The 26,772-nt window shown below is 49.2% G+C and overlaps 2 protein-coding genes and 1 pseudogene across 3 annotated transcripts; 2 read left to right on the top strand and 1 right to left on the bottom strand.

Moving 5' to 3' along the window:
- The first annotated feature begins 1,120 nt into the window (after positions 1-1,120).
- Nat8f5 (N-acetyltransferase 8 (GCN5-related) family member 5) lies at positions 1,121-25,836 on the top strand. 2 transcript variants are annotated; one of them, NM_080884.1, is made up of 2 exons: positions 1,121-1,478; positions 25,004-25,836. In NM_080884.1, exon 2 carries the CDS (start codon positions 25,074-25,076, stop codon positions 25,755-25,757), a length of 684 nt encoding a protein of 227 aa, NP_543160.1. In that variant the 5' UTR covers positions 1,121-1,478; positions 25,004-25,073; the 3' UTR covers positions 25,758-25,836. The 2 variants fall into 2 exon arrangements, with proteins under 2 accessions (NP_543160.1, XP_063141453.1); XM_063285383.1 differs by lacking the exon at positions 1,121-1,478 and adding an exon at positions 16,165-16,295 and having other exon boundaries at positions 25,004-25,833.
- Positions 5,860-6,638, top strand: Nat8 (N-acetyltransferase 8). The gene has a single exon (NM_022635.1). It carries the CDS (start codon positions 5,875-5,877, stop codon positions 6,541-6,543), a length of 669 nt encoding a protein of 222 aa, NP_072157.1. The 5' UTR covers positions 5,860-5,874; the 3' UTR covers positions 6,544-6,638.
- Emilin1-ps1 (elastin microfibril interfacer 1, pseudogene 1) lies at positions 19,329-23,772 on the bottom strand (annotated as a pseudogene).
- Positions 25,837-26,772: the final 936 nt, after the last annotated feature.

Below are 26,772 nucleotides of genomic sequence, written 5' to 3'. Positions count from 1 at the left end.
ACCAGGGCCACTGAACATGAGACTGGGAGCCACAGCTATCACTTCTGCACATTTCTCATCGTCCCGGGACACTTTAAAGACTCCAGCCACATAAACTACTGGAATAGTTTCTGCGTGGATGAAAACCTCCCGCACAGGATCCCACCAGAACAAAAGAAGAAAGTCCAAAGAAATTTCTTCCCACATCGGGCACCACCAAATCAACCCCACTTCCATAGTCACGGTGAAATGCACATTAGCCTGGGGTTTGTTTCTTTGCTAACATGTCTATAGGTCACAGGGACCTGAAGGCATTACTAATGACAGAATTTCATGACTGCACAAAACAAAATAGTTCGTTTTAACATTGTGAAGTGAATGTGGTAAGTGCATATATGTGTGCAGATGTTTTGCACAGGTGTGTGCATGCATGTGTTGGCTTGGAGTTGACATCTGTCTCCTTCAGTCTCTTTCACTTTTATTTACGGAGGTGGCCAGGCACACTCCGCCCCCTGCTGCCATTTCACTGTGGGGCTTCCTTTCAGGGGCCTCTGGAAGGATTAGCATCAGCCCTCTGAGGACCGCCCCTTTGCCATTTATATTGCTTGAGCAATAGTCTGCAAAACTGAAATGCCACATTCCCTTGAAAGCTGGGCTTTGCCTTCATTATCTGTTCACGCTTTCCTAGAAAGCTTTCTCCAAGTTCACTGACAGGCTCATCCAGGATTCTAAGTACTTCTTGATATTTTCAAAGCGTTCCCCACCAGCGAGCACACAAACTAAACGCAACGCCTACCAGTTGCTTCTCTGAAGGAAGTTTTGATACTGGCCTGCTGGACGCCTATCGGGAGCTTGATCTTCCCTTGTAACTTAACTATTTTAGTCTTAATGCTTATTCCTCGTCTGGAAATAAAGGCAGCATTAAAGGCATCAGTGGAGGAAAATGCAAAAGAAAACAAGTCTTTCCAAGCCTGGCTTCTCGAAGCTGGAGCAGTAGGAAAGGCAGGTCGTCTTCTTAGGAAAGAGCGCCCCCAAGAATCCAGTTGTTTCTTACTGCAACCGACTCCTCCCTCAGCCAGGTTTGGTTTTGGCCATAAAGTTCTGGAGACCAACAGGAGGTTCCTTGGAGCCCTGCCTCTAAGCCTTAGAGTCTAAGGGTGGCCACTCCAGCTTCACAAGAACAAAGTGGCCTTACCTTCCCCCTCAGTGAAGTTCTCTGAGACGCTCCTAGGGGACAGGGAGAGAGCTCTACAGTCCCTAAGAAGGAGGCAAATGTGAAGACTGTCTCTCAGCTGCAGGAACCGTGGTGCAAGGACTCTTCAAGGGCAGAGGAGGATTGCCCGCACTTGAACCCAGATACATACCTTTGTCCAACTTGCACCGTGGCATCATTGAGATTGTGGCCTGTGTTTCTGAAACTTTGTCCCTGACACCAGCTGCCATATTGCCTGAGACCTGCTCAACTCAGAAGTGGATACAAGGCGTCTTCAGTCCCCAAGGCAAGTAACATGATTTGAGTTTTTCTGGAAACAGGAGATCAATTTCCAGGATGTTGTATGAGTGGAACATCTTCAAAGAGGTCTGGGGCCCAATTAGAGCTCAGTGTGGCTAGCTCAGCTCTTCCTGAAGGTGGAGATACCCATGCATGGCTGGGCAGAAGGTGTTGTTGGGTCACAGGGTGAGTTAAGAGTAGCCAGAAAGTTCAGTGGTTCCTTGGACTGCCGAAGGTAAGTGGCAAGTAGGAACTGTGCCAAAAGAGATTAGACAAAATCTGGAATCCAGTGCAGACTGTGCCAAGGGCTTAGTGATGCCCCGGGAACTAGGAAGCCGCTGCTCTAGGAACGCAGGTTGGGATTTGTACAGGGAACAGTTAGCGTTTGAGGAAAGTCAGCTACCAAAACATTGCCGGAGGCCAAATGCCGCAAAGTTTCATAGTGTAAACGGTTAGTTTTATGCTGTAGAGATTTCATCGAGAAATAAGAAGAGCACGTAGGACGATCTAAATGTCACACGAAAATTGAGGAGACCAAACCTGTGTGCACGGTGTTCTCAGGGAATGGAGGACAGTGTCCAGACCTAGTGGACAGTGTCGCTTTGACCTCCAACTACACAGATTGGGAAGGGAACTGAAAGCTGAAGGCAGCCATTAGAGGTGGGGCTAGAATCTGAACCCTAATGGGTTCCGTTGTAAGCTCCTCCGTCAGCATTTCACTTGGCTCTGTAGAGGCTCAGGCATGGACAATGTAGGTCCTACCCTCAGCCTATTGATCTGGAAATTCAAATGGGATTTCTCAGAAGGGCGCGCGCTCAGAATAGAAGTCTCCTTTGCTGCTCAGCTGTCATTCAGCTTTATGTGTCCCACAATTCCAAGAGGCAAAAAAAATAAATAAATAAAAACAAAAACAAAAGATGCCTTGGGGTCAAAACCAGCAAAAGATCAAATAGGCTCATTCCTTTTAGTATTACAGATCTTAAGGATTTTATTGAAAAAATTAACGTTGAAATTTGGCCTAGCAACTAGAGATGTGGATCTGCCTGGAGTTAGGGGGCACGACAACCTGAAACTCCCAACTGTGAATGCTGCCCCCAGCAGAGTGGGTGGTGAGGCTGCTCTCAGCATCAGGAAAGCACAGGACTTTGCACTCCCTCTGCTATGCTTAGAAACCCCAGCTTCCCTCAAGGGGGGTTATCCCCACACTAACCATTAACTCCAGGTCACTAGAAACTCGGGCCAGAAAGAATTGTCACCTCCTCAGAGGTGAGCCTGGTTGCCAGCTTCTTCCAGATGGACTCTGTCCCAGTCTGGAAGGAGTTTACCTGGGAGCTTCCACTCTGGAAACTGAGGCTGGGGGCCAGACTGCAGGGGCTAAGGATGGACAGGCACTAAAGCTGTCCTCAGCCCTCATCTCTGTGAATGTCCTCCACTCCACTGAACCATGCACAAGGACACAGATGGAGTGGCACGTTGCAGGAATGTGGTGTGAGCTATCCTAATCTACCCGGACTCACTTCATCAGATCTGTGGTGTGGGCTATCCTAATCCACCTGGACTCACATCATCAGATCTGTGGTGTGGGCTATCCTAATCTATCCTCCCCAGAAGAATGAGTCAGCAAAGAAAGCCGGTTGGTCATGTAGGAGAGACCTTGCCAAAAGGTCAGCACAGTCTTGTACTGCCTCTGCCTGTTCACTGAGGGAGGGGTGCTGTTCTGGCTGCTGGCCCATGATCCCTCTCCATTTCTGTCTTTGTTGCCAAGAGGTTATGTAAGAATGTTACGTAAGCCTTCTCCTTTATTTGCGCTGACTATTGAAAAGCAGGCCTTGTGTGCTGGGACACGCACTCCGTTTCAACACCCTGAGATTCCCCACTGAGCTGGACTCCTATGTGGAGGGTCAGCCTCCACTTGTGGTTTATCTCTGTGAACAGGAGGGGGTGCCCCTAGTTTAGTGCCCCCACGGCTTCTGACTGTGGACACTGCTGTCAGTTTGAACTTGTGTGCTCACATGGTAGGGTGAGGAGGGGTCTGAGGACGGGTGCTAGGGCTCATGCATGGGATGCTGGTGCTGAAGGAGAGGTAGAGGTTCTGTTGCCTCTAGCTCCGTGCCCTGTCATTACATCATAACCTCCCAGGAAGGTAACTGGATAAAATTGGACTTTTATCACTTTTCCATGCCATAATTAGCTGAACAGGATACGTAAGGCTCCAAACTCTAGAGCCTTATCATCTTTGCAAACCTACTTTTTAAAAAAATATCTATTATTTTATATGTATGGGTGCTCTGCTGTATGTATGTCTGTGCACCGCGTGCATGAAGTGCCCGTGAAGGCAAGAAGAGCCAACACTCTCAACCTCTGAGCCATTTCTCCAGTCCCCTAGCCCAGACCTACTTTTATATGGCTATGTTTCCATCGTCGGAAATCTCAGGCTTCTGGACACCATGATGGTAGCCAGGACCCATGCCTCACATGCACAGAAGTCCCACATCCCTATCTGGGTGCTTCTGTCCTTGCTTCATGATATTCTTTCCTTCTTTTGGGGTGCCAGTATATTTACCTCACACCGGTACCCCATCTTGCCTTACATCTGTGTCTGTAGGTTTTCTTGGATTCCCAGTGGTCCTTTATTTCTGTTGGGGTGCTTATGTTATTAATGGTGGCTTATACTCTCCCTCAGGTACAGACAACACTGAATTATAATGGTAGGGCTCTTGGGACCCTAGTGCTCCCACCTTTTCTATCCGAGGCGCTCCATCCATCCTGGAGCATGTACACTCTTGCTGCCATAAACATCTCCCATGGCTCACCAATATCTGTACAGACCAGCTACCTGGAACCACAATTGCTAGCCTTCTGTCTGAGCTCTGCCCTGCAGTTACCTGGCAACAGTCAGGTATGCTCTGCCCCGCAGGACAGGAGTGAGGATGGCGGGCGATGCCCCACCTCTGAGCAGATCCCCTTTATCCAGGTCTGTTGTGTGCTGGGCACAGGTGAGTGAGAGCCTGTAAGTGAGAAAGGGGACAGAAGGCTGCTGAGGGCCACCCAGACCCATTGCCAAGGAGCAGGCACAGCTCCGAAGGGAACATTCAGGACTGAGGATCTTGTTCCGGAGCCCATAGACCTGAATTCTTTCTTGTGACAAGCGAGGCCAAATGAGTGTCTGTGGTTCCTCAGGTGGGCACCGGACAGGACCAGCTGTGACAGGACACAAGCTGTAGGCTGGAAGGACCAAGGAGATGAAGGGCAGCCTCCCAGCAGAGTGATGACCCTTGAGCCGTCCCAGATGCCCCTCCCTTCCAAGTTAATCCTGTGGGGATCACAACCTTAGGTGGCCTCATTGCAACCCTGCTCCTTCACCCGGGGTCTATGATTATCAAACACCCAGGAGCCCAGGGTGAGTTACGCTGTCCCCAGGTTCACCTAACAAGGCTTCAGGCAGGACCAAGTATCCTGGGCAAGAGATGTTATAACACGAAGGGGCCATGAAGAGAGATGGCAGCCTTCACAGGAGTAAGAGCTATTGTAGAGCTTGCTTCCCTGTGTTAGTCTTGTGGAGACCACAACGCGAATGGACGAGAGCTCTCTGCTCAGTCACATTCTAGCTCTTGACCTCTGGTTTATGATTATCCCGGAGCCAGTCAATGAGGCATGAGCCCAAGTCTATTTCCCAGAGATGGGGCAGACCTTAGCAGATTCTGGATGCCATCAGTGACTGAAGCCATTAAGGAGACTCGGCTGGAGTAGCAGCTAAGAGGACAGAGAGACAAGGTTGGTGTTCCTGGGGGTCTAGAGTCCCACAGCCTTCCTGGGTGCTCAAGGGTAGGGTGCTTGGAGCGTGACCCTTCCCTTTTAGTGGATTGAATGTTTCTAATCAGGGGAAGAAGGTTTACTGAAACTTGCTTTTGGGAACATGGGACTGATGTTTATAAATCCTGAAGAGGAAACATAACTGGGAACCACATCTTCCTTCCACAGGGTACCAATCTTAATGTACCACAGGTTGGGGAGCCTGTCACTGGGTAAGAGCACAGCACATGCCTCTGCTGTAACAAACTTTCATTAAATCCCCTAAATCACCCCAGAACCAGGTATTATTTTTACCCTGGTCAGTAGATGAGTACATACAGTCCCAGAGAGGTTGGCATGCATAGGTTCATGTGACATGGCAGGGGAGGAGCCCGGGCTGTAATGTTCTGGAAAACCACACCTTCTCCCACCCAGTGTTGGTGTTATGCTCCCTCCTGGATGGCCATGGAAACCTGTGAGGCTGGAGACTGGGAGCTGGGTGGTGAGTAGAGGCTTAGAAGGTACATCTGGCTTCCTTTGTCTCCTATAGGGCTACGAGGCAGCAATATAAACAGATCTGGTGTTGCTGAGATTTGAGACGAAGGTTTCCCATGGCTTCTTTTCACATCCGCCAGTTCCAGGAGAGGGACTATGAACAGGTCGTGGATATGTTCTCCAGGGGAATGAAGGAACACATCCCCACTGCCTTCCGCCACTTGCTGCTGCTGCCCCGAACCCTCCTACTCTTACTTGGGGTGCCCCTTGCCCTGGTCCTGGTGTCTGGCTCCTGGCTGCTGGCTGTTGTATGCATCTTCTTTCTGCTCCCATTTTTGTGGTTCCTTGCTGGACAGCCCTGGAAGAATTATGTGTCCAAATGCTTACACACAGACATGGCTGACATCACCAAGTCTTATCTGAGTGATCGTGGCTCAGGTTTCTGGGTGGCTGAGTCTGGGGGCCAGATAGTGGGCACAGTGGGTGCTCTGCCAGTCAAGGATCCTCCATCAGGGAGGAAGCAGTTGCAGCTCTTCCGCCTGTCTGTGTCCTCACAGCATCGAGGACAGGGGATAGCGAAAGCACTGGTCAGAACTGTGCTCCAGTTTGCACGGGACCAGGGCTACACGGATGTTGTCCTTGTGACTGGCCTTTTGCAGCAAGGTGCTGTGACCCTCTACTACAGCATGGGCTTCCAGAAGACAGGCGAATCCTTCATGGACATACTCACATGGCTTGTGGATGTTTCTCTAATTCATTTCATATACCCGCTCCCTTCCTCCTGAGAACCTGAGTTTCGATCCCTCTGTGTGTCTGTCAGCCTCTGGTTCACTGTGCTGTGGGAACAAATAATCCTGATATTGTAGTGGACAAATCACCCAAACGCCTTTGTTGTTTTCCTTGTATTCCTGCCTGTTTCATGGTCAGTGAAGAATGAGGGCAGTGAAGTGCACAGATGCCTTTCACACAACTCCTGACAGAGGGGCAGCACTGGCCGCAGGTGCAGTGGGAGAGTTGTCATGGCCTGGCTAACACACGTAGTCCCTGCTGGCTCTGGCTAGACTCAGTCTACAGGCCAGCATGAGTCTCTGGAGGATATGTGGGTCCAGAAAGAGGATGTGGATTTGGAGACTACAGCTTCACCTCTGCCACTTCTTACAACCGAGGCTGGACCCATCCTGCATCCCAGAGATCGGGGGATCAAGAAGTGTGGGTGCTCCAGACTGATCATTCCATCCTACGAGTCTCCGGTGCATTGTCAGGCTGTGTGCCGTTTCATCTCTACCACGGCAGTGGCGTTAGGTGTTTAGGTGTCCATGGTTCCCTCATACAATCACTCGTGACGTGCAGGAAGCACCAGGGCTACTCTTCATCCTGCCATTTCATTCTGGCCACGGATATCTCTTCTGAGGGATATCTCTTCCGAGGGATAGCATCTCTTCTGAGGGATAGCATCTCTTCTGAGGTATATCTCTTCTGAGGGATAGCATCTCTTCTGAGGGATAGCATCTCTTCTGAGGTATATCTCTTCTGAGGGATAGCATCTCTTCTGAGGGATAGCATCTCTTCTGAGGGATATCTCTTCTGAGGTATATCTCTTCTGAGGGATAGCATCTCTTCTGAGGGATAGCATCTCTTCTGAGGTATATCTCTTCTGAGGGATAGCATCTCTTCTGAGGGATAGCATCTCTTCTGAGGGATAGCATCTCTTCTGAGGGATATCTCTTCTGAGGGATAGCATCTCTTCTAAGGGATATCTCTTTTGAGGGATATCTCTTCTGAGGGATATCTTTTCTGAGGGATAGCATCTCTTCTGAGGGATATCTCTTCTGAGGGATATCTCTTCTGAGGGATATCATCTCTTCTGAGGGATATCTCTTCTGAGGGATATCTCTTCTGAGGGATATCATCTCTTCTGAGGCTACTGCACTACAAAGGGTTTCCTTGCCAATTGTTCCCACTTATATAACAACATAGAGATGGACCTCGAGGCTTTAAGCTTTTTTAGGATTTCATGACCCTTCCCTTTGCTTCCACAAACGGGCTGGGGTGGGGTGGGGTGGAGGAAACTATGTAACACAAGCATGAACATGAATGTCTCTGTCCCAAAGCACATACCAACTGGGGTGCATTTGTTCTGGAAAGTCCTGTGTTCAGAAATATGGGATCCGGTGTTCAAGATGTTATGTAGAGGAACTCCAGGGAGAGATAGAGTCAGACTCTCACAATTGTGTTTCTGGCTGCTTGTTTTCTGAGTCCAAATCTACGTAGTCCAGTAGGTAGGGCCAGCTTAGTTCTTACAGGAAGGTACAGAGAGGCCTGTGCTATAGGGAACCTGTACCCATGTCTGCATGTGTAGATTATATCAAAAAATAAGAAAAACACTCGAGTCATTCAGAGAAATTGTCTAAAACCACAGTAAAAGCTCAAAGAGAGAGAGAGAGAGAGAGAGAGAGAGAGAGAGAGAGAGAGAGACCAAAAAAAGCTTAAAGACCTGTATGTGCAGTGCTCGTAGGGACTGGAGGACAGCCTTGAAGGTTGGTGAAGTAGAGTGGAGAGGTAGAATCCTGAAACCCATTGACCAGCCAGTCTGACTGAATCAGTGAGCCGCAAGTTCACTGAGAGATCATATCTCGAAATTGATCAAAGAGTAATACCTGACATCCACCATCTACCTGACATGCAATACCTGGGCATACACAAACATACACATGTGGTATGTGTGTATGTATGTGTGTATGTACCTCCATGCATGAGTATACACTACACACGTGCATAACAACACACGCACGCACGCACACACACACACTGATAAATCCCAGGCGAGGGGCCTCCGTGTAGGCCTAGTGGGGCTATACTGACTGTTCTGGTGAGCTTAGGTTCCACTTTGCAGCCACGGTGAGGATTAAACGGCTCGGAGATGGCGAAGAATAACTCCCCCAGGAGCTGACCCGCGTCTGAATAACCACTGCAGCGAGAAAGGGGAGAGGGGAGCGCTATTATCCGTTACCCCGAAGAGCTAAGCAGATGACAGGGGTCCACTGGGATGAGGTTAGGAAAAGATAACAGTGTTTAGAGCCAAGTGTTATCCACCCTGGCCTAGGGGCCAGCCTAGATCCAGCTCCTGTCCAGGACCTATGGATGTCACAAACGCCAGAGCCTTTGCTGGTCTCGGGGCTGTGCTCCTCTTGGAGCTTCACCTGTGTCCCTGGGGACTCTCACAGGGACTCGTACAGTTCAGATAGGACCTGAGCACCACTTGATAAGGTGACCTTTTATGGTGTTCCAAGCACCTTGGCCCTGTCGTTGGTCTTAATCCCATCTCTTTTGTGACTCAGGCTTGGCTGAGTCAAAGTCTATGTGAGGGAGGGGTAAGACCTGAGATCCCACTATTCGGGGCTTGTGAGAGGCTTCCTGATCAGTGGCCTCAGTTCTGGAATTCTCTGTCATAGCCCCTTCTCCATCTTGTACCCACATGAAAGTGACATACTCTTCTCCCCATGGTTATGCCTTGTGTTGTGTTGCCAGTCTTGTCTGGTACAGGAAGGAACAGGGTAGCACTTAGCCTTCTAGGTGGTCAGAACCACCTTGTAGGTGACCCGTCTGAAAGAAGACTCACAGATCCTTGAGAAGCCAGCACATGTGTACAGCTAGAAGAGGCCTTGCCGACCGTTAAATACATGTCTCCAACGAGAAGAGGAAACATTTAAAATTTAATTTAAATGTTTACTTCTTCACTTTACATCCCGTTCATTGCCCCCACCTCTCGGTCACCCCCTCCCACAGTCCTTCCCCATCCCTCCTCCCCTTCTCCTCTGAGTGGGTGCCCCCAGCACTTCAAGGAGGCTAGGTGCTTCCTCTCCCACTGAAGCCAGAGAAGGCAGCCCAGCTAGAACATATCCTACGTACATACAGGGAACTGCTTTTGAGATAACCCCTACCCCGTTCCAGTTGTTTGGGACACATATGAGACCAAGTTGCACATCTGCTATGTATGTGAGGGGAGGCCTACATTTAGTTCGTGCATGCACTTTTTTTTTTCTTTTTTTTGGAGCTGGGGACCAAACCCAGGGCAAGCTTGCTAGGCAAGCGCTCTACCACTGAGCTAAATCCCCAACCCCTCGTGCATGCACTTCTATTGGTGGTTCAGACTCTGAGATCCCCAAGAGTCCAGGTTAGGTGACTCTGTTGGTCTTCCTGTGGAGTTCCTATCCCCTTCAGGGGCTGTAATCCTTCCTCCTATTCTTCCCTAAGAGTTCCCAAGCTCCATTCACTGTTTGGCTGTAGGTATCTGTATCTGTCTGAGTCAGCTGCTGGGTGGAGCCTCTCAGAGGACGACAATGCTAGACTCCTGTCTGCAAGCATAGCAGAGAATCATTAATAGTGTTAGGGAGTGGTGCTTGCCCATGGGGTGGGTCTCAAGTTGGGCTAGTTATTGGTTGGCCATTCCCGCAGTCCCTGCTCTCATCCCTGTGCCTGCATTTCTTGTAGACAGGGTAAATTTTGGGTTGAAAGTTTTGTGGGTGGATTGGTGTCTCTGTCGGTTCCTGCCTGGCTGCAGGAGGAGGCCTGTGAGAGGAAACTTTCAATGCTCTGGGAGTCAGGAGGAAAGGGAGCTATGAAGCAGATATAAGCAGAGTATGACACTCATGCGTTGAAACAGCATAACAAAATCCAGTTTTATATGCTTTTTAAACAAATAAAAGGACAATGTCCTAAGCAAAGGAAGAATAAACAAATGGTCTCTTTACCTAAAAAACAAAACAAACAAAACAAAAAACAAACAAACAAACAAACAAAAAAACAAAACAGAGATGCCCACTTCTTTGTTTCTCATTTTGACTTATCCTGCTTCTGTGATCGGTGTTCCTCGACTTCTTTGTCAGGTGTCTAGGACTCCAGAGATCCCGCCTCTACTTCTGTGACAAATATCCATGTGTCAGTTTGTGAGGAAGAACGTTTTATTTTGGCTCACAGTTTCAGAGGGTTCGGCCCTTGGTCAGTTTGGCCTGTGGTAAGGAGGCTGACGTGGTGAGGTGGCTCTGGTTATAGCATTTGTTAAGTACAAGTAGCAGCGGTTTCCTGCATTCATAACAAATACGCCACCAATCAACCAGAGCTATTTGGAAGTGTACAACTGCTGACCTAAGGTAGCGGGAAAGCAGAAAGAGAAAGGAACCGATTAAAGACCTGGTATGACCTTCGAGGACCCACCTCCAATGACTGTCTCCCACCTCCTACAGCATCTACAGCCTCCCAACAGTGTTACCAGCTGGTGACAAAGCTTTCAATAAAGGAACATTCCAGTTCTAAACTGTTATATAAGCCCAACGCTAAGACTATGAATGAATTTTCTCTTACTAATTACTGAAATACTTGGCTTGGTTAGTATATTTTAGAAACATGCATGTTCATTTCCAGAAAAAAATCGTAACTCTGTGGGAGCGGAGACAGCTGAGATAGATTAAGGTCCTTTTCATACTGTCACCTTACCCAGGTGTCTCAGGTGGACTGGCTGAGACTAGTTAGTCTACAGAAGGCTGTCAGAGTGATTACCAGTCTCGGATTTCATTGTAATCTGCATTCGAATGATACCCCATGCATCCCCAGGACAGTGGACTGGGCCAAGAGGAGGGAAGAACTGGGCAGGAAGCAGAAGGAAGTGATGTGGAAATTTCTGGAAAGCTTCTGCCCATCCCCAGAAAGGAGAAGGACTTCTCCACATTGATCCATCTCTTACAGCCCTCATCTCCGGATCAGCAGTGAAGAGAGAATTTACTCTACTTCTCTTCTTGGCCAAGGATACTTGTCTCCTTTATTGCCCAGTCAATACTCAACCTTCCGAATGACTCCACAATTCTGAAGGTGTAAAAGGACAGACACACGAGGGTTGTCAAATGTCTGAAAGACAGAAGAAAGAGCTTAATCATAGACAGCTGAAAAAATCAAAATGTAGAAAATTAACCCAGAAATTTGGCACAGGCACATCCTCAGCTTCACCAGAGATGTGGAATCTGGCTGAAGTTCGGCTGGCTCACGCTAGCACTCAGAAGCGTCTGAGCACAAGTCTACTCCACTCTCTGCTATGCTCGGAAATGCCAAAGTGGTTTCTTCCCACATCCACACGTGTCTTCAAGTCCGTATCATATTCTTCAGGCCATGAAGAAATTCTCTCCTATCCAGAGGCAGAGACGCCTGCTCAGCCAGTTTCTTCCAGACAGGTTTTTATCCTGGTCCAAGACTAGAGACCTGGGTTTGGCTGGAAGCTTCCAAACTCATGGCTGAACTGAGAGGACAGGCACCGAAGCCATTTCCCATCTCAGTGTTAGGAATGTCTTTACCCTGCTGAACTGTGCTAGGACACTCCAGTTACTCTGTACATGTTGTCAAAATCAAACGCAAATCGCTTAAGTCAGTTTTCCTGTCCAATGAATAGGTCAGTAAAGATATTCAGCTAGTTGTAAGGGAAATATATCAAGGTTGTGTGCCCTAAAGCAAGAAATGTCAAACATTCTGTTAGAACCACACTTGCACGAAGGTCACCACAGTCTGCATAGCGAACACTTCTGCCAGGTCACCTACCCAGTGACTGTCAATTTAAGACGGGAGTGGTGCCACGGTGACTACTGGTCCTTGAGCTGCTTTTGTAATCGCTGTGGTCCAGCGTTGCTGTTCCAGAGGTTTTAAGTTTGGTTTTTTCATGTGTGACTTGCTCGCTTTGAGGCAGCGTTGTAGTAGATAATAGGATCCGATTGCTTCGCCGAGGGATTTGACTGACATATTTAGTCCAAGCTTTGCATGTATCCTTGCTTTATCCTAAGATTCTAAATCAAAGGGTTTGCATATTTATTAAAAACCAGGCCTGATCGAAAGAGTAAGCAGTACTCGCAGGCCCATGACTGGTTCTAGAATGCTAACATTCTAATGCACGGTTGAAAATTTTCATTGTTAGGCAGCTACTAGTAATCTTATATATGCATTTATCAATAATGAAGCAATAGACGCTTCAACCAATAGCCTGGTCTTATTGTTTGAATTATTTTTATTTTCTAATTAAAGATTGTCCTACTTCCACTGAAAATTGGAAGTACAAGATGAACAAGGGGCAACCACAAGACATGCAAACTGTTAGGAGTACAACAGGCAGTGCTCACTCTGCCTCCTAGCTCTATTTATTCCCCAGAGTGTTTGCAAATAAAAGCTAGACTAAGCGTGTTGAACAAGCTGCTGTAATCAGGAGGGCGCAGGGTTTCAGAAGAGTGGGAAAACAGGCTAAGTAGAGTCATCATCGTCATCATCCTTCAGAAATAACAGTGTTCCGTGCAAAGTAACTAGCTGTGGGACTTGTCTGGTTAGGTTTGCGTAGACTGAGCTTAGGGTTTCTTAAGTCTATAGATTGAGCCAGATTCGTGGTCTGCAGTCCCTGAGCAGGCCGGAGCTGGCCTGAGCGCCACAGGCAGACTGCAGCATCAGTGTGTACGTACAGCCGTTCAGTAACGAGGCATCTGTGCTGGAAGGTGCTGGCTGACCATCTACGAAAACCCTGCGGCAGGTTTTTGTAGAGCTGCAGAAGTTTGGCTGCTCAGATAGTGCCTGTGGCCGGATCTGCAACTGTAGAACTGGAATTCTACTTTACATGAGTTGGTCAAAATGTGTAACTCGCCTGAAACTTGATTCCTGATGAACAGGAATTTTCTTCTTCCAAAAAAGACATTTATTTGGATGAACATTGGTTTGTTGCAGTAGTGAAGGAACAGAAGTGTACCTGCTGGCAGAACATTTACCTGAGAAAATGGGTTCAATTACCAGCGCTACCAAAACAAAAACAAAAACAAAAACAAAAACTAATGCTGGTAGTGTAAGAATTTCTTGACTTTGAAATGCAAGTTACAAGTGGTTTTGACAAATGATGAGGGGTATTTATAATTTCTGGAAGACCTAAATAGATTTCAAGTAGAACTGATTCACTGGGGTCAGTCCAATTTACGTGTTATATGACAGAAAAATAGTTTCAAATTTAACGTTAGCTGTGGTACTTCGCTGTGGATGTTGACTGGAATGGAAACTTTCCACCTTCCGAACCGAATTAAAGTTGTCAGTGTGGTGTTTGCTTTCCACTGAGACACAGGAATTGAGGTGTATGACGTTTCCCAAATAGAAATGTTCTTTGCCACTTACTGATACATCTGCCGGCCAATAAAGATGGGAGGTCAGAGTTCTTCCTTCTACTGTTCTCTTCCTAGTAGTCACTGAAGTCAAGACGTCAGACAGCAATATGATTACTGCTGATTTTCCAAACACTTTGACATCTTTGGGAATGGTGTGCTGTGTCCTTAATTTAAATGTTCTTCTGTGCTTGGGACATAGCTCTCGGAGAACACTTGGACTGGGGCCAGCCCTCATCACTGACACCCTCTCTCAAGGATCAGACAAGTATTCTGTCAGTGTGTTATCAGTCCGTAAACAGCATTACTAGTCCGGGCATTAACCTTAAAGCTAAGCATCCTTTTAATGAGAAGATTAAGAACAGTAATCTACTTGAGAGTGCTGCGTTTTCTGCCCTTCAAGCATCGGTGTCACTGTTCACTTGCTTGTACCTTCTACTGGGCCACCAGTGTAGGAGGTGATGTTGAAGAGCTTCACTGGATGTTTGAAGCATTACAAATGGCAGCTTATTAATCTGTGCATCTATGGGAGTTGTGAAGAAGTTTGAGTTCCTGGAAAAGGAACTGTTTTGAGAGTGAAACTGCACCTGTATGTGTATATTGTTAGCAGTAAAGCATGAGCAGAGAATGCACTGGGGGGAAAAGGGTTGCTGTTTCCCTGTCTTATGTAATCCTCCCCCGGGGTTCCTTAAACCCTCTTTCCTCACGCGTTGGAATGCTCACTGGGTTTCCCATGGCTCGCAGACACTGCACTGCACTGTTCTGTAACTCCTCATTGACCTTTGCTTATCTGTTTTCAAAGACTTTAAAAATTGTTTTGTGTGTGTGTGTGTGTGTGTGTGTGTGTGTGTGTGTGTGTGTGTGTGTGTTTATATGCACTTTTTGGAAGATGGAGTCACAGGCTGTTGCGGGCCACCCAAGACATAGGTTCAGGGAACTCATGTCCTCACAACAAAAAGGACTCCTGGGGTTGGAGAGATGGCTCAGCGGTTAAGAAAACTGACTGCTCTTTCAGAGGTCCTGAGTTCAAATCCCAGCAACCATATGGTGGCTCACAACCATCTGTAAAGGGATCTGATGCCCTCTTCCGGTGTGTCTGAAGGCAGCTCAGTGTACTTGTACTCATATAATAAATAAATAATTTTTTAAAAAAAGGACTCCTGAGAGCTTTTCCTAGCACACAGTTACCTTCATTTTGTTTTTTTTTTTCATTTCTTCCAGACACTTTCACAAACTCAAATGTTAGTACTATATGAAGAAACAATTTTTACAGAAGATGGGCAAGATCTCTGAAGGTTCACCGCTGGCCCTTTCAAGAAAGTTCCAACCGGTCTAGTGATTCAGTGATTAAAGAGACACTAAAAATTAGTTAGTAATGTCTAATAGCAGTAAGGAGAGAGTCTATGGTAGTATGAATAAGAATGGTCCTAGTAGACTCAGATATTTGCATGCTTGGCTACCACGGAGTGGAATGGTTTGAGAAGGGTTAGGAGGTGTTGACATGTTTCTAAACAGATAGAGAGAAGATATGTCCCAGGTTTCGGCACCAATGTTGTGTTTATAAAAGGAGAGTGGGGATATGTTCTAAGGAGGTCTGAGGAAAGGGGGTGCGTTAGCAGGCCCATGCTGAGACATCCCTTCCCCTTGAGGGACCAACCACACGATGGTATAGTATAGAATAGAGTTTATTCAGGGCATGGGGAGGGGAGTTAAGAGGATAGTAGGGGCAGAGAAGTGTGGAGGGAAGAGAAGAGAAGAGAAGAGAAGAGAAGAGGAGAGGAGAGGAGAGGAGAGGAGAGGAGAGAAGAGAAGAGAAGAGAAGAGAAGAGAAGAGAAGAGAAGAGAAGAAGGGAAGTAGAAAATTAGATGCCAGGCATGAGCATGTGGAGAGAAGGGGGAGGGGAATGGGGAGAAAAGGGACAAAGGGGGAAGAGGGAGAGAGCAAGAGAGGAACAAGAGGGAGCAAGAGAGTGAGGAGGGGGTAAGCAGCCCCTTTTATAGTGTCAGGCATACCTGGCTGGTGGAATATCCCCGGCTGTTGCCTAGTAACTGTAGGGGTAGAGCTCAGACAGAATGCTAGCATTCCCCCATTTTGATTTAATTAAAAAGGAAAAATTAGAGGCAATGGTGGAGCAGGAATAGGGTCGTTGTGATCTCTGATTGGTTCATGCTTGTTTTGGGGCGACATGTCTCTAGGGAACCTAGAAAAGTGGGTATGGGATGTTCGTTAAGTCTTATGAGTTGGCTGTTCCCTTGTTCCAGTGTCTGTGGGACCACCCAAGGATAGGTCAGAAGGAACAGGTCCAATAGAAGCGTCTGTGTCTGTGAGAGGAGACTGAACATCTGGAGGTCGCTTCTCTGGAGCTGTCCTAGTAAGTGCCTGGACTTGACAAGATGCTGGAACACACACATTTATTCATTATGGGTAGAAAATAAGATTAAGTGCATTTGGGAGAAAGAAAAATTTTTTCTTAGATGTAAGAAATACATCTGGAATAGGGAGTAAGTGGGAACTTTAGGCAGATGTGCTTATCTGGGTGGAGTTTATTTGGTCCATGAGAGGTAGGTCTGAGTGGTTTCCTGCAGCTTATAAGTTTACAAGAGATAACATGAGTTAACAACATGAACATTTTTTTAAGATAAGCTCTTGGGGTTGGGGATTTAGCTCAGTGGTAGAGCGCTTGCCTAGCAAGCGTAAGGCCCTGGGTTCGGTCCCCAGCTCCGAAAAAAAAAAGATAAGCTCTTTGTGGAGCTGAAGGAACAAGAATTTGTGATTACAGGTGGATGGTATAGTGGGAAGTTTCATTAGTGAGGCAGATTTATAAGAACTCGAATAGGACAGTGGCATAACAAGAAGAGGAAATATGAAGCATTTAATCAATGAAACCTAGTTTGGGTAAGGAAGTAACGGGTTGCATCTGTGAAAGCTTACATCTGAACTAGTTGCTGGAAACTGAGTTCAGAGGTCTGTTTCGTAGTTGCTAAGCAACAGTTACCTTAGCTGTCAATGTAATCAGAAATCTGGGGAAGAATAAACAATAATCTAGCATTCATGTATTTTTTTTAAAAAATGACATGTTCCCTGTGGTCTCTGCGGTCTTCATGGCAACTTGGGCAGAGTCAGTCTGGCTTTCGAGCCCAGAAGACGCAGAGCTTATTTACTGTGGACTGGATATGTGTGACATGAGAAATGACTTACCCTGAGCTAGAGTAAGCATCTGACTCAGGCTATCCGGTCTTATCCACCTGTTTCTCCGTGGTTATCACAGCACAATCCAGGCAGACTCTCGAAGCTGTGTTCATATCTTCTGAGACCTTGTGGGGCAAACTGTTAAAGGCTTTGGGAAATTCTGTCTGTCATAAACTTAGACATATTAATAATTACCAGATTTCTGACAAGATTGAGGGCTATATTGACTGGTTACATCAGAGTTATATAACGTGTGCCTGTTAAGTTACATATTTGAGAATGTATATAGTAAATATAGACCATTATAACTCAGTGGCAATAGTAAAAAACATCTACCAAGGTACTAAGGCAGGATAGGAACGTGACAAGTTGCATAGTATAAAAAAACACTTTCTGTGGAAGCAGCTCCAGGAGCTGGGCAAGCGACAGAATGATTGGGACTGGGCCTGCAGAGCAGCCCCGACCCTCAGGAAACTGTAACCCAGTCTGCGGAGCAAGGGAAAGGCGCACAGGGTGGCAGTTGAGGCACCAGGCGGACGAGTGGTTCTGTGGCGCCTGGGGCTAGGGCCCAGGCAGGTGGGGCGGAGCTTCCTCCTGGCAACCGGAAGCCCTGGATCGGGCTTTCCGGTAGGCTGTCTGATCCCAGTGCACGTAGGAAAGCAACTCACAGATTCCCTAGCTGGACGCAAGGGGTGGGGCCAGACTCGCATTTCCCGCTGCTACGAACCAGGGGCTGCAGCACCCCCATTGGCAGGCTAGCCCTGTGAGAGATTGTGCGTCAAGTGTAGGGGTCTCATGCAGGTGGAAAAGCAAGTCTCACGGACAGAGTCCATGACAGGATGGAAGGGGTGGGGCTAGACCTGCTTTTGATAGCGGCACAGCGGCAAGGAGGAAGGGAGGAGGGGGAAGCCTTATGCTATAGATTGCTAGCAAGGGAGTGCTAGTTTAGTGGTCACATAGAGATATTGCTTTCTGCTTACTGTGAATTAGACCACGACATCCCAGTAAATTGGGACAAGGCGGCAAAGACAGACCCTTGGGTGAGAGAATTGGAGCTCGTGCTCCTGAACCAGAGAGCAGTTTGCCCAGGCCCGGCTTGGGATTTTCAGCAATGAGAAAGAAACTGTTTCAAAAGGAGAGAGGAAAATTTCACTCAAGGGAAAATGTCCTAGAATGAGGGTCAGTGAAAAGCTTCATCCTCAAGGGCAGCACAGGGGTAACTCCAAGCTCAAGAACGCTCCCCTGGGACCATGTGGACTTTTACTCTGACCAGTGGGGGAAGGAGGCTTACCAGTTCTCCATGTTTAGGCTAGCGAGCCTTAGATCTGCATGTGATAGCAGTGGGATGCAAATCAGAGTCACCGCACCATATGATGTGTTTATAAAAAGATAAAGAGAAGATATGTCCCAGGTTTCAGCATCAATATTGTGTTTATAGAAGGAGAAGGGCGATATGTTCTATGGAGGTCTGAGGAAAGGGGGTACCTTAGTGGACCCATGCTGAGATGTTCCTTACCCCTGAGGGGACGGCCACACGACAGTATAGTATAGAATAGAGTTTATCCAGGGCATGGGAAGGGGGATTAAGAGGGTAGTGGGGGGGGGGTGGAGAGGAGAGAAGAGAAGAGAGGAGAAGAGGCCAGGCATGATCCTGTGAAGAGAAGGGGGAAGGGGAATGGGTAGAGAAGGGACAAAGAGGAAAGAGAGAGCAAGAGGGAGCAAAAGCAAGCGAGCGAGGAGAGGGGAAGCAGCCCCTTTTAGTGTCAGGCATTCCTGGCTATTGCCAGGTAACTGTGGGGGCGGAGCTCAGACAGAATGCTAACAGGTGTGGCTTTGTTGGAGTAGGTATGGCCTTGTTCAGGGAGACATGTCACTGGGGGGTGGCTTCAAAAGCTTGTGACAGGCTGGTCTGTCTCTTGGCCTGCAACCTGCAGATTAGGATGTAAAGCTCTCAGCTGTGGATCCAGCACCATGTCTGTCTGTTTCCCACTGTGTTGGACCACGGACCAACCCTGTAAAACTGTAAACAAGCACCTAATTAAATGCTTTCTTTTCACAAGAAACAAGGGTCAACATGGTTTTTTATCTTTATTAACTTAAGTATTTCCTATTTACATTTCTATTGTTATTCCCCTTCCCAGTTTCCGGGCCAACATCCCCCTAACCCCTCCCCCTCCCCTTCTATATGGGTGTTCCCCTCCCCACCCTACCCCCATTACCGCCCTCTCCCCAACAATCATGTTCACTGGGGGTTCAGTCTTAGCAGGACCCAAGGCTTCTCCTTCCACTGGTGCTCTTACTAGGATATTCATTGCTACCTATGAGGTCAGAGTCCAGGGTCAGTCCATGTATAGTCTTTGGGTAGTGGCTTAGTCCCTGGAAGCTCTGGTTGGTTGGCATTGTTGTTCATATGGGGTCTCGAGCCCCTTCAAGCTCTTTCAGTCCTTTCTAAGATTCCTTCAACGGGGATCACGTTCTCAGTTCAGTGGTTTACTGCTGGCATTCGCCTATGTATTTGCTGTATTCTGGCTGTGTCTCTCAGGAGAGATCTACATCTGGTTCCTGTCGGCCTGCACTTCTTTGCTTCATCCATCTTGTCTAATTGGGTGGCTGTATATGTATGGGCCACAACATGTTGTTTCTTTTTTTTTTTTTTTTATGTTTTGTAGAAAAAAAGTGTCTTTATTCCTGAATTTTAGTACGATGGTGTGGGCTGGGGAGAGCCCTGGAGGGTCGGTTACTCTTCCGCAGCCTAGGCCCTAGAGAGGGCTCTGATGGGGACGGCAGTGAGACCAAAAGTCAAGAAAAGACGCCTAAGTCCCAGAGACCACGCAGTCACAACGCGCTGAGTAGCCGATCTGGATGCCTGAACTGCAGCGGGGCGTGGTCCCCAGACTTGCCCCCTGCCTTGGTGGGGAGCCGCCACCCGGGTGGCTCTGCGACCCATGTAGATAAGTTTGGTGGTCCGGCCCACCCTGTCTACACCTGTTCAAGGTCTGTGTCCTCGTAAAGCAGGGCTCCGCTGAAGATGGTAAGCGGCTCCTCGGAGTGTGCCAGCTGCTCCATGACCAGGTCGATGCAGACGGTGTCTCCGACCTGCAGTGGCAGGATGAGGCTGAAGACTCCCAGAGCGCCCGGGCTCGGCTGACTTTCGGCCACAGGCTTATTCTCCAGTCCCTCGGGTTCATAGCCTCCTGAGTCTATGCGGGCCACGCCCAGGTTGGAGCACGACAGTATTGCCTCCACTTTCTCGTGCCGGTGCCCTGTAAGTACAGCGCTTAGCAAGTAGCGCCCAGCCAGTGGCGCAGTGAATACACTTGTCTCTGGGTCATAGTAGCCTCCATCGTTGAGCAAGACTCTGTCGAAGGGGACTGTGCCGGGTTCTGACCGAGGCAAACTCAGGGCAGCTGAAAATGCCACCCTAGGCACGGGAGCTGCTGGTGCTCCCTCCACTCCCTGTTCACCTTGAGGACCTGGTGGTCCAATAGCCCCCTTTTGTCAGGAGGTCCTGGAGGTCCTGCAGGGCCTGGAGGCCCTTGTAGCCCAGGAGGCCCAGGGGGCCCAGCCTTGCCTGAAGGTCCAGTGAAGTCCTTTAGGCTAAGTTGCTGCAGACGGTCTTCCAGGAGCAGCAGGGAACTGTTGAGGGCACCAAGCCGCCTGCCCAGACCTGCCTGGCCGCCCAGCAGCTTCTCCAGCAGTGCGGCCTGTGTCACACTGGTACTGTTGCTTTCCCGTACTGCGGCCCAGAGCCCGGCCACGTGTCTGGAAAGGCCTTCATGTAGGCCTTGTAGTCCCCCTGCCAGTCGTTCCCAAACTCCCTCAAGGCGGCCTAGTCGCCCCTCTAAGTTAGGGCATTGGCCCGCCTGTGCCTGGCCTTCCTCCAGGCCTCGGAAGCGCTCCTCGCTCTCTGTAATATGCTCTGTGGCCTCCTGCTATAGCCTGTTGATGTCAGAGATGATGCTGTCCTTGGTGGCCCCCAGGTCAGCCAGATCAGCGCCCTGGCCCTCCACAGTGGTCTGGAGCTCGTGCAGTGAGTCGTTCAGGGAGCTGAAGGTGAGAATAACCTCAGAGAGTTCTCCTTGAATGGCCTGGAGGGCTGAGCCCAAGCTGCCCACAAACACACTGAAACCGTCCAGAGAGGCCCATGGCTTGGTCCCCCAACCCCTGGGCCAGCTCCAGGGTCCCGTGGAGGTAACAGTGGGCAGGAGCAACGTTCCACACCATCCCGAAGGCAGCCTAGCTCCTCCTGGACACCACCAGAGGCGCCACAGCCCTCATCCCCACGGGCTTGCAGCAGACCCTCCAGTTGGCTTAGCTGGGCTGCGGTAAGATTGAGGCGCAGTGAGAGTTCTGCTGCCGTCTCTTGCCGTCTCTTGTGCGTCTTTGCGCTCCTGAAGCCGACCCAGGATCCCTTGCAGTCCCTCCAACATGGCCTGCTGGGCCTCCCCTGCCGTTTCTGCTTTGTGCAAGCCTGAACCACCAGCCTTAACTGGCCCACGCTGTCCAGCACCCTGCGCGCCAAGGCACTGAGGATCTCACTGACCGGAGAATCCTGTTCCCCAGGCCCCTCGGAGCAGATCTGACCACAAGCCCTAACAGCCCCTGCCACCTGCTCTTCCAGTAGATCTAGGCGGCCACCCAGCTCCCTGCTCACATTGGCTAGTAGCACCTCCAGCTTTTCCAGCTGTCCAGGAGGAGCAGGCAACCACTGGCCCAGCCTCCCTGGTCCTCCAGGCCAGTTCTTCTCTTGTTTCTCTGAGGGACCTAGGGTAGAGTTGAAGCGGTCCTCCAGGCGAGAAAGGTGGGAGGCCAAGCTGGTGTACCCCAGGGGATGGCCCCCCTGCCCAGCTGCTCCTCCGAGCTCAGAACCTCTGCGTCCACTTAGCACTGTCACCGAGCCAGCCACCACATCCAGCCTCCGTTCCAGTTCTGACACTCGCCGACCCAGCTCCGGGGTCAGCATTCCTGAGGGGGTCTTCTGGCCATGGCAGGTCCCATAAGCTGCTGCTGCCGCTCCTCCATACAGGACATCAGCTTCTCCAGGGTTTGCAGCTGCTCCCTATCCTCTTGCTGCTGCTGGCGGAAGCCATCCAGCCCTGCCAGGCAAGACTCCTTGCAGCTGCCGTTCCAGCTGCCTTAACAGTTCCTCCCTGGGGCCAGAAGGAACTGGGACAGGGACTCCGTTATGATGGTTGTTAAGGTGGCCCAGCTCCTGGTCATGGGTGGGGAGACACGGTTGTCCAGGAGCTGCAGCTGCTGCTGGATCTCATTGAGGGTTTCGTGCACACCCGGGCAGGCAGCTGCATCTGCTGGCTGCTGCCTCCCATTGAAGGCCGCCTCCACAGCCCACTGTACATCTTCTGCCAGGTACCCATTCATTCCCCGAAGGACACCTCGAAGGCCTTGCAGCTCTTTGGTCAGACTCTTTACCTGCTGCTCTAGCTGCGGCACCTTCTCTGACTCACCAAGGCCATTTGCAATGACTGGGCCCTTCCCTAAACCACCAGAGGGACAAACAAGAGGCTCTTGCAGCAAGCCTGCTGGGGTGCTAGCTAGCTAGCCAGTCAACCAGAAGTTCCTGTTTCCATAATTATAGTTTAGTTAACTCTTTGGCAGGAAAAGACCCCGCATCCGGTGTGCCTAGCCTAACACAGACACACAGGAGGAAAGAACATGTTGTTTCTTAACAGTAATAGAACACTGACTCAGTCAGCCTCGTGTTGGGAGCACAAAGGTCTTTTTGCCCACACGTCACCACAAGAATATTAAACATACAGGAGCCTTTCCCCAATGGAGGAGATAAAAACGCCTGCTTTCCTGCCCAGAAAGAGGAGAATGAATATTATTAATGCCTTGGTGACCTTTATTGCTATCTGTAGCATCAGACCTTACCCACTTTTTGCTATAGAGACTGACCTTGACTGTTTATCTCAAACTCTCTCCCTAGCTCCCAGTTAATAGAACCCATCCTTGGGGGGATGTCACTTGTACTTTATGGCCTGCTGACCTCTATGCTAGTTTGGTCAAGACCACAGTAGAGTCTAGACTCTTAAGCTATAGAGCCCACCTTTGTGGCCACATGTACTTCGTATAGGAGTTTCTAAATAGTCACACTTTACTGTGCACTTAGAATGTGAATGACCGTTGCCTGGAAACTTCTCCCCAAATTGCACTGTTTTCAATATGCTGACAGTGCACTGTCTGGCATCAGCTTCCCTGAGTCTGATCCAGGTTTTTGAAATCAATCTGAACCGAATTTTCATTCTCGTCTCTTCTGGGTTCTCTTCCCTGCCTGAATACCTGCAGGGTCCCCTTCAGCCACCCTGGAACAGGTGGTCCTGAGAGGAATAACAAAGAAAGCTGAGCAAGTCACAGAGCTCAAGTCACTAAGCGACATTTGTCCTTGCCTTCTGCTTCAGTTCCTGCCTCCAGGTTCCTGGCTTCCCTCAGGGATGGACAATGGAATGTATAACCCAAATAAACCTTTCCCTGCCCAAGACGGGTTTTGATCATGGTGTTTATCACAGCAACAGAAATCAAACTAGGGCAAGGGGATCTTTACTGTCTCAATGGTTGAGTTCAAATGCCTTCCAGAAGCTCACAGGCACAGCTTCCAATATTCTGTCAGCCTCTTCTTTAGGCTCACTTGAGTCTGTCATCTGGGAATGACGACAATACTGATAAAAAGGACATGTGCTGCCCAGCAGGCACCTCCCAACTGCGGCTCAGTTAGGGCCTAGTGATGAGATGGAGGAGCGGGAGGGCAGCATTGGAGCTGGCAGGATCCATGTTTATATGTAGAGATACAGCTTGGGGAGGGAGGAGAGCCAAAATGAAGGTCATCTGTTGATCGTGGGAAACCAGACCCTTATCCAGGAGTGTGAGCTAGTAGTGAGTTCACAGCCCTCTTGCTCACCCAGCGGCTGTGCAGAGGGGAGCACAGAGCACCTCAGGAAGGCTACCTGTGCTGAGTAAAAGATGTGAGTGGTGTGGTGGGATCAGGAAGAGAGGCGACAGTCTTTCTGTGAGGGCTGTCCCCGTCCCCAAAGCCTGCCTCTCTTCCAGGTTAATTGTGTGGTGATAGAAAGTGAATTGACAAGGGTTCTCTCCTTTATTGTATTCCAGCCCTTGACCTTTGGTTTATGATTACCCAGGAGCTAGCCAATGAGGTTGACCAGGCTGAGTCTGCTTCTCAGTGCTCAGGAAGGTTCTAGCATATTTTCTTTAAATGCCTTTTGGAGGCTGAGGCTTTCTGGAACACTTTTCTCTCTGTGGTACCAGGTGAGAGGATAGAGAGTCAAAGCTGGGCAGGAGGTCTCTTGTCAGACAACCTTCCTGGGGATTCAAGGGTGGGGTGTTTGGAGATGACCTCTTGCCCTATGGGCAGATCAAGTCTTCCCAACAAAGCAGAAGAGGGTTTTCTGAAACTTGCTCATGGGAACATGGGATTCTGTTGTCTACAGACCCCGAAGAAGAAACCAGTAACTGGGGACACCACATCCTCCTTCCAGGGTGCCATATTAAGGTATCAAAATATCAGAGAACCAGTTACCAAGTTAGGAGGGCAGAAGGAAAGAGCCGAATCATATCTCTGCTGTGTACAGATCACCACAGTAAATCCTGAAAGCAACCTAGACACCAGCTGTTACTTTACTCTGCTCTGTGATAAATGCATGTGGGCCCAGAGAGGTGAAGTTCAGAGTCACTTGGCTAGAACCTGGGGATTAGTCAGGTCTTGCTGACCCATGATTTTTCTTAGTGGTATTCTGCATTCTTTTGGGTGATACAAAAAGACACTCCCTTGAGCAAAGTTTACAGGGCTCCTGGGAGGCTGGGGGCAGGGTGGAGGGGTGCAGGGAACTCATATGGCTTCCTCTGTCTCTCCCTCAGGTCTTAAGGAAAGTGTGGAGGACTAGCTGTCTCTTGTGATTGCTGATATTTGAGACCCACACGTCTCTCCATGGCTCTTTATCAGATCCGCCAGTACCAGGAGAGGGACCACAAACACGTTGTGGACTTGTTCTCCAGTGGCATCAAGGAGCACATCCCCGCCGCCTTCCGCTACACGCTGCTGCTGCCCAAGACCCTCCTGTTTTTATTTGCAGCGCCTCTGACCATAGTCCTGGCGTCTGGCTCCTGGCTGCTGGCTGTTGTATGCATCTTCTTCCTGCTCCTACTCCTGCGGTTCCTTGCTGGACAGCCCTTCAAGGAGTATGTGGCCATGTGTTTGCAGACAGACATGGCTGACATCACCAAGTCTTACCTGAATGCACATGGCTCCTTCTGGGTGGCTGAGTCTGGGGGGCAGGTGGTGGGCATAGTGGCTGCTCTGCCAGTCAAGGAGTCTCCATCAGGGAGGAAGCAGCTGCAGCTCTTCCACCTGTCTGTGTCCTCACAGTGTCGAGGACAGGGGATAGCGAAAGCACTGGTCAGAACTGTGCTCCAGTTTGCACGGGACCAGGGCTACATGGATGTTGTCCTTGAGACCAGTATCATACAGCAAGGTGCTATGACCCTCTACGAGGCTATGGGATTCCAAAGGACAGGGAAAAACTTAGAGAACAGCATTATTAAGTGGTTAATTGGGTTTTTTTTATTTCGTTTCACGTATGCTTTCCCTTCTGCTCAGGAACATGAACTGTAATCTTATCTCTTAGCATATAGGTCAGGTTCCAATTACTGAGCTGTAACAAATAATAAAAGCGTATTTTTTATGCTCATCAGATTACTGTCTATTTGACAATGTTAGGGTGACAGAGTTGAGGCAATAAAGAACTGTTTCCACTAAAGTCACCTTCCTAAAGGTGCCACACACGTGGTGGCCACTGATGAAGTGGAAATGGTTTTCATGACCTGAACGGGATGTGTGGCCCCTGCTGGCATAGGCTAGACCTAATCCCATGGACTGGTATCAGCAAATGGAGGCCAAGTGTGGGATGTTCTCCCAGGTCCAGGAAGAAGATGTGTGACAAGAGAGTGTCTCAGACATACAGCTCTTGGGATGAAGGCTGGCACCAGTCTCTGTCCCAAGCAACAGAACTTAGGTTCCTTAAGTTTGACCTTGTCATCCTGCGAGACTCAGATACATGGATGGGAGACCAGTCTTAGTACTGCTGCCCAAGACACTGCTTCTCTTTCTTACAACTTCATCTCTAGCAATGCTCTGTCATTTGGTGTCTTGTAGTGAGATTTTGGTTTCTTTAAAAACACAGAAATGTTATGGGAATATGTTTTTGTTTAAATCCCAGGTGTGGGATATGGGGCTTCAGATTGACCACAGCGGCTGACTATGATCTGCCTCGTGCTCTGGCAGCAGTGTGATTTTGTCAGCTGCAAATACTTTCTGCAAATGTATGGTATTTGGAATTCTGGAATTCCTGAGAGGGTATATAAGTGCCAGAGCCCAAAGAGGGGTTGTGGATGCTGCTGCTCCTCCTGCTGCTGCTCCTCCTGCTGCTGCTCCTCCTGCTGCTCCTCCTCCTCCTGCTGCTGCTGCTCCTCCTGCTGCTGCTCCTCCTCCTGCTGCTGCTCCTCCTGCTGCTCCTCCTGCTGCTGCTGCTGCTCCTCCTGCTGCTGCTCCTCCTGCTGCTGCTGCTCCTCCTGCTGCTGCTGCTCCTCCTGCTGCTGCTCCTCCTGCTGCTGCTGCTCCTCCTGCTGCT

This window comes from Rattus norvegicus, chromosome 4, assembly GCF_036323735.1.
Source record: "Rattus norvegicus strain BN/NHsdMcwi chromosome 4, GRCr8, whole genome shotgun sequence".
In the NCBI taxonomy this organism is placed as follows: domain Eukaryota; kingdom Metazoa; phylum Chordata; class Mammalia; order Rodentia; family Muridae; genus Rattus; species Rattus norvegicus.
Note: the sequence above shows the minus strand (reverse complement) of the source record. Positions and strands in the feature narration are given on the sequence as shown.

What these genes read in the sequence shown, in the direction of transcription:
- Nat8 (NM_022635.1), top strand. Translation starts at nt 5,875, where the DNA reads ATGGCTTCTTTTCACATCCGCCAGTTCCAGGAGAGGGACTATGAACAG.
- Nat8f5 (NM_080884.1), top strand. Translation starts at nt 25,074, where the DNA reads ATGGCTCTTTATCAGATCCGCCAGTACCAGGAGAGGGACCACAAACAC.